Source organism: Meleagris gallopavo, chromosome Z (assembly GCF_000146605.3).
Source record: "Meleagris gallopavo isolate NT-WF06-2002-E0010 breed Aviagen turkey brand Nicholas breeding stock chromosome Z, Turkey_5.1, whole genome shotgun sequence".
NCBI lineage: Eukaryota > Metazoa > Chordata > Aves > Galliformes > Phasianidae > Meleagris > Meleagris gallopavo.
In genome coordinates, this window is record NC_015041.2 from 3,627,628 (window position 1) to 3,634,843 (window position 7,216).

The following is a 7,216-nucleotide window of genomic DNA, read 5'->3' on the forward strand; positions in this document are numbered from 1 at the left end:
ACAAAAAAAGCACTAGAAAAGCACTTTTGTAGTTACTTTGAACACAGTCTAGTTATGCGTCTAGTTATTGAAAGACAAGATAAGCTTTCCAGTTACCTTTTTTACAGTCTTGTCAGGCTCAAGAGCAATATCTGGAATGTTGGCGTCTACCATAAGGGAAAATAAGTTCAAGATCAAGTTGGAGTACCTGAGTAGAAGAGCAAATCAGGTAAATGCACTGTGCAGACTGTACAAAAGAAAACATTTTGTGAACAATTTAGTTTAAAAAGAACAAAAGAATCTTAATATGAGTTGGTAATGTTTCAGAGAAGTTTCATACATAATAGGTTATTCTGACATATTTGGACAAACATATGCTAATTGATTCAAAGGTTTTCTACATTAACAAGGATAGCAGCGATGCAGTATTATATAAATTAACAATCAAACAAATGACGTCCTCACAATAAGATATAATTTTTCATTTTGCTGCAAGTGTTCTTGTCATAACAGGTTTAAGTGGTTTAACCAGATCTACATCTGCAGTTGCCCAGTTAAGCTGAAGTAACTCCAATAGCGTAAGAATCATTTATAACCATCTGAAGAGAAAAAACAGCAGTTCTCAGCTTTAACAAGGTGCTGGTGTACTTCCAAATCTTCTAAAGAACATCATTTTACCCTTGCAGGAAATTAACTGTAGGTTGCTTACCAAAAGGATAATTTTGAAGCCGTTCAACATGAAGTGAAGCTTCCATTGCTCTCTCTAAAGAGATCTAATCTCCTTTTAGAGAAACTGTATGCAACAATCTTCAAAACCCAAAATATCACTTTTCTAAAAGCACTAGGAGCTTTTTAGATGGTAGTAAATAAATTAATAGCAGCAAAACCTATTAGAAAATTTCAGAATATATACAAGCTGGCAAATGTACTGAACATAGAACTCTAACTCACAAAATCTTTTGCACTTAATTATTTTAATTATTAACAGGAGCTAGTATTTCCTAGAGTATTCCAATATAAGGTTTAACTGTTTAGTACACAAGCAACTATTTGTTCGGAGAGAAATCTTCTGTCTGAAAAGCTTCAGCTATTCTGCCTCACTTTCAAAAAGGCAAGTGATTGAAATCAAGAAAATTACTTTTAGCACAGATTAAAATAAAAGAAATAAAATTTACTTTTTTTTTTAGTTTAGTTTTCTTTTCCAAACTGAGCAAAGCAGTATGGCGGCCAAGTTGCAGTAGAGCCAGAAATCACCATAGGTTTTCATGAAAATTTGTTCTACTTACTTAAAACTTTCAAGTCTCATGTTAAACATACTTAAATCTTGCAGCTTTGCTCTATCAAGACTGTTTCTAAGTTGCTCTATCAAGACTGTTTCTAAGTCATTGGTAGCTTTCAGCAAAAGCAATTTCCATAGACATACTCCTTTCTTTGCTTCTACTGCTCTTTTAGTAATCAGATGAAAGCAACTTCTAGAGGGACAGGCTTGAGCAGAGGACCCAGCTGAATCTCATGAGATTCAATAAATCCAAACAGAAGGTCTTGGTTGCCCTAGGTTGAGGCAACATCCACTGCCAATACAAGCTGGAGGATGAGAGGACTGAACACAGCCCTGCCGAAGAAGACCTCGAGTACTAGTAAATGGGAAGCTGGCCATGAGCCAGCAATGCACCTTCACAGCCCAGAAAGCCAACTGTAGCCTGGGCTGCGTCAAAAGCAATGTGACCAGCAGTGCAAGAGAGGTGATCGCGCTCCTCTACCCTGTGCTGATGAGACTTCATCTGGTGCACTGGGTCTAGATGGGGAGTCCTCAGTACAAGAGAGTTGTGGACCTGTTGGAGCACGTCTAGAGGGCCACAAAAATGATTCAAGTGATGGAACAGCTCTCCTACAAGGACAGGCTGAGAGAGCTGGAGCTCTTCAGACTGGAGAAGAGAAGGCTCTGAGATGCCCTGATAGCAGCTTTTCAGTATCTAAAGGGGAGCTACAGGGAAGAAAGAAAGAGACACTTCAGCAGGGTCTGTGGTGATAGGACAAGAAGAAATAGTTTCAGGCTTAAAGATGGTAGATTTAAGTTGGACATAAGGGAAACGTCTTTTACAGTGAGGGTGGTGAGACACTGAAGCAGGATGCCAAGTGATGTGGTTGATGCCATGTCTCTGGAGAATTTCAAGGTGAGGCTGAATCAGGCTCTGGGCAACCTGATCTAGCTGTCCATGTCCCTGTTCACTGCAGGGCAGTTGGACTAGATAGGTTCCTTCTAACCCTAATGATTCTATGAACTTGAATTACGTGGTGAGAAATTAAGTGGACGGCAACGGGAGGTAAAGCAGTAAAGAATAAACAGGAGAGTGAATAAAATGTGTAAAGGGATGCAGCTGAAAAGCGGTGAGATTGCAGAGACTGATGGTAATTCCTGAAAAGGTCCTATGTAGAATTGCAGTTCAGCAGAAAGCAGAAAAACATCATCAATAGACAGATGTAAAGGTGTGTATACACTGACGTAAGACACAAGGAGAAAGAGGGCCAGCTGCCAAGTGACAAGAAGTCCAGACCTGGTCAACAACCCAACTCCATCCTAACATTAGAAATTTTGCTGAAACACTAGAGCTAGAAATCTGATCTGTAGAAGGATGAACACCTTGTTTCTTAACAGTTCTAAGTGATGTTTGTACCTTGTTAGTCATGCCACGTCTTTGACATTTACATTGACAAGGCCTCTGTCACGGCTGGCCTCAATCCACTGACAAAGAATTAGTTTCTTTCCAGATTTAAGAAGCTTATATCAAGCACATAAAATTAACCCTGAAATGTTCTCACTTAAACGTTAATCTTAAACTTGTTTTCTCAAAGCCCAGTACAAATTAATTTGCGAAGGAAGGAGTGCTCACCTACACTTGAGGTTGATTAAACATATGGTTTGAACAGGAAGTGCTAAAAACACTGAAGTTTTGTAAAAATATATGAAATCCAATAAAACCCTTCACCCACAAGGGAGTTTCATTTGTGCTGTATATGTATATAAATTGACTCAAAAATTCTTAAGTTTTAAAACAGGATAACCATTTCTGCTGTGTTGCTTGGGACTCTCTGAAACTAATTCTGTCTCTTCCAGACTTGCATATATATATTCCACAGTCGCTACTGCGCCCAACCAGCTGTAACACACTATGGTACTATTCTTCCTAAAGTTGTTCTTTATAGCGAAAATGTCATCAATACTGATTTGATTCCACTTGTTTCACATTACTCTTAACAATCAACACCCTCCTTTTAGAAGACCATATAGTCCTTGCATTGCCTACCTACAGTCTTTTCAAAGAATCAGTCCTTTCCAACAGTCATCACAGCTTTATAGTTGCTACTCACAGTTTCTCCATTCTTTACGTTACTACCCATCTTCTGTTCCATGACATCATTGTGAATAGTCTGGAAAAAACACTCTGGTCTACCTGGTTGGATATTATTGTTGAGATTGAACAAATCTCAGATCAAATTATAGATTCGGTCCATAGTTACTACCTACTCTTTTGTTTCCACCTATAACCACTTACTCAAACCGAACATCAAACTTAGTGAGGAGTAATGTAGTCTAGAATTTCACTTTAAAACAAAACGAACTTACAGATGTTGATGCTAGATTCCTTTCTACTGGATCCTGCTGAAGACTTGTAAACTAGGAATTCACTGGGGAAGGGAAAAGCTGATGCAACAGGACTTGAACATTTTAAAGTAAGCTCAACATGTATAGTGAGTGTAACATGCTGCTGCAAACCAAATGAGAACTGAATTCTCCAGCCACAGTCTGCCCTGCAGCAGAGTTAGCACTCAGAGGCTGCTACTTCATTACAGTATTGCTGACAAACACACAGAACTGATCAGCATTCAGAAAAGTAGTAAGATGCATCTCCCAAGAAAAAAAAGCAGATAAACAAAAGAACCAAGAAAAGCCCTCAACAGTGATCGTGTATCAAACTACTTCCTATCTAAAACAAAGAACAAAACTTTTTCCACTGACAAGTTTTAAGTTATTTTTGTTTTTGCTGTGCAAGCACATCCTACCAGAAACATTAAAAGACTGAGATGCAGCACTTGAAACATGCAGAGAATGTAACTGAGTGAAATTAAGAATATAACAAATTGAAGATGACAAACATGGTATCTGAAATTTGACTTAGTAAAGAGGTTATGATGACACCATACTTCACCAGAAGACTTATCTGTGAATAGGTTTGCATCAACATATAGAACTATTAGAGCTAAGCCATTCCTCTTTAATTACTTATTCTTTTCCTAACCCATAAAGCAAGTAATCATGATCATTTTTAGTTCTAGCTGTTGAATGTAAGAGTTACTGTAATACCAATATTATCCTTCTATGTTAAAAGCCTTGAAAATTTATATCCAGAACAATTTAAAAATACTTTCCTATTATCCTGAACAAATACTGGCGAAAATAATTACAACTACAATTCCAGAATTAAAACGAAAACATACTGATTTACAGTTCAATTTTATTCCAAAATTACCACTATACTTCATGCTTAATTATGGACTCTGCAGCAAGTACTAGTTAATGCAATGGATAATCCTTCACCAATATAACAAACCCTTCTACTGAAATAGTTAGGTTTAATCAACAAAAACAACTCTGAATTGTCTCAAAACTTACAAATAAAATATTATCAAAGAATTTTGAGTAGCATTTAGAATACGGAATACATGTCAGCCTTTCTGATCATTCTCTTGAGTTATATGTATTGTTTACCATTATTTTTCTTTCTGCTGCACTGCTTTTAATCTATTAACATCAGTCTATAAAAAAAAATTCTTTTTAGTTCATTTCTCTATTAGCTGCATCTTTTTTCTGATATTTCTTATCAATGTCTATGTATTCCACACATGTAGTTTTCACATTCTTTTCATATAACTGATTTTTTTTCACGTACTTGGAGGTTCACACTATGTGATCGAGATATTAAAGGAACTTTAACCATTATGTCAATCATCAGCCACAAGAGTGCCCACCTTTGTTCTGTTAAAACAGATCTAAAAGAGTGATTTGCTTGCCTGTAAATAAGTCTAAAAAGATTTAACTTTGTGCAGGTATCTGCAGAAGCTACTAACATACTTGATTACCACACACAGCAGCTTATAATTGTCCTGCAGGACTTTCATCCAGTTAAGTTTATGTATGCCACTCTCAAGGGAAAGAATTTGATTTTGATCATCACTAACCTAAACTGGAGAATGGTAAAGCAGTGTATAGACAATGAACATAAAGATGTTATAATTATGAAATAAACAAGAGAGTTTGGCAAAGCAGATTATAATAACAAAAAGAGAATAGATAGAAAGCTTGCCTACATCCTGGGCTCGCTGCAAAACTGCAGAGGAGGGATCTCCAGAAGAGATCCTTCCCCACTGGCAGTAAGCTCTTAACTGGGTCTAGGAGAGGTGCCTTCACCTGTGCTCCCGTGGCTGACTCATTGCTCACATCAGTGATCAATCAGAGGTTCAGGCTGTGATTCAGCAGTTCCCATACAAGCAGTAAAGCAGCACGTGATTTAAGTGGATAATTACTTCATAAACAATAATTAGAGAAAAAACTGTCTAAGGGGAAAACAACATCTAAAATGTGAGATACAACTTCATACCCCACAGAATTTATGAAACAGCTAACGAGACTACTAAACAAGTAAAACCGGGGATCTTAACTTAAAAAACAAATACATTCAAGCTCCACATTATACAAGTGCTATTTTCATTCCTTTATTCCACATAAACTCCTGTTTGAATTAGGAATGTAGACAGGTTTTGATTTTTCAACATAAGTATTTTTCCCTATTCACTTGCTCTTCTGCTTTATGTTAGCTCAAATAACTTAGCATTGAAATAGTATTGTTACCTGCGAAGATGGAGAAAGGCTGTGTAGCACTGCTTACGGAACTCCTGGTACTGTTCACTCTGTGTGCCTCCCATGCCTTCCACCATCTCCTTATTCAGCTTCATTGGGGGAGGTAGAGGCTTAGGATCCCGACCCAAAATATAACCAAAGTCAATGTGGAACAGTTTTCCTACAAGACAAAAGGTGAATGCAATTGCTTACTTCAGCAACTCATATCATATCAAATCTTGATGACAAACAGTAATAAAAAATAGATAAATCCCTAGGTATGATTTCTAGAAGATAAATTATTTTCACTAAGGACAATTCACTGCTTTCTGTAATGCTTATACCTTCAGCTATGAAGTTGAAACTACAGACTTAAAGCTAATACCAAATTCATTCAGAGCAGTTAAAGAGTTTTGTGTTTTTTAAACGTATGGAATATATTCACAAAGATTCAATCAGCGATGAAAACTAAGAGACATAAAATACAGTCACATAATACTCTTTGCTCCTTAAGAACTTGTTACAAAATAAAAATATTAATATACATAGTGCGTTGTTTTTAGTATTGCATTTTGTTCTCTGGCGTGCAATAAGTTACCTCAGTCATACGTTAATTTTACCACAGGAAAATAAGAATAATGGTCCTAAAATCCTTTGGGTGAGGTTAAGGTTTGTTTTTTTTTTTAGCATATTTCATAATTGAGTAAACATGATTACCATATCAAACATGCTTTGAATTTGAGGAAGTTTTCCTGAGTTTTTCCAACATTAAAATACATGTTACAGCATTTGAGCACTACTTTTCCCTTCTCTGATCAACTATGTCTACAATGTTACTACAGCATTATCTTGACAAAAAAAAAATTAGATACATCTCATTTCAAATCCAGGAGGCAACTTTGTTCTTACCCAAAGCTTATTTGAAACAATGCTCACAGTATTATCCATATGTCTGTTGGAAAGCATTCACTGTCTTTCTTTCCATAGAATCATAAAACGGTTTGGGTTGGAAGGGATCTGCAAGATCATCTAGTTTCCACTCCCCTGCTACAGGCAGAGACACCTCCCCCTGCCCCAGGTTGCTCACAGCCCCATCCAACCTGTCTTTGAATGCTTCCAGGGAGGGGGAATACACAATCTCACTGGGCAACCTGTTCCAGTGTCTTACCACCCCCACAGTAAAGAATTTCTTCCTTATATCTAGTCTAAATCTACCCTCTTCCAGTTTAAAACTACTTTCCCTTTTCTGAATCTCATGAGAGATACAGTATGGAGCAAAATAAAAAAACTTGAAACACCAATTTCAAATACCATAACATTTGCATAATCTAAAGATTTTAT

The 7,216-nt window shown here is 36.8% G+C and overlaps 1 protein-coding gene across 2 annotated transcripts in view; it reads right to left on the reverse strand.

The window, feature by feature from the left end:
- The window catches only part of PIK3C3 (phosphatidylinositol 3-kinase catalytic subunit type 3), a 60,518-nt gene that overhangs the window by 15,052 nt on the left and 38,250 nt on the right, over positions 1–7,216 (reverse strand). For both annotated transcript variants that reach the window (XM_031557184.1, XM_031557183.1), the window contains 2 exons: positions 5,888–6,056; positions 97–187 (listed from right to left, as the gene is read on the reverse strand). In XM_031557184.1, coding sequence (XP_031413044.1) covers positions 97–187; positions 5,888–6,056 — 260 coding nt within the window. The remainder of the gene's footprint in view (positions 1–96; positions 188–5,887; positions 6,057–7,216) is intronic.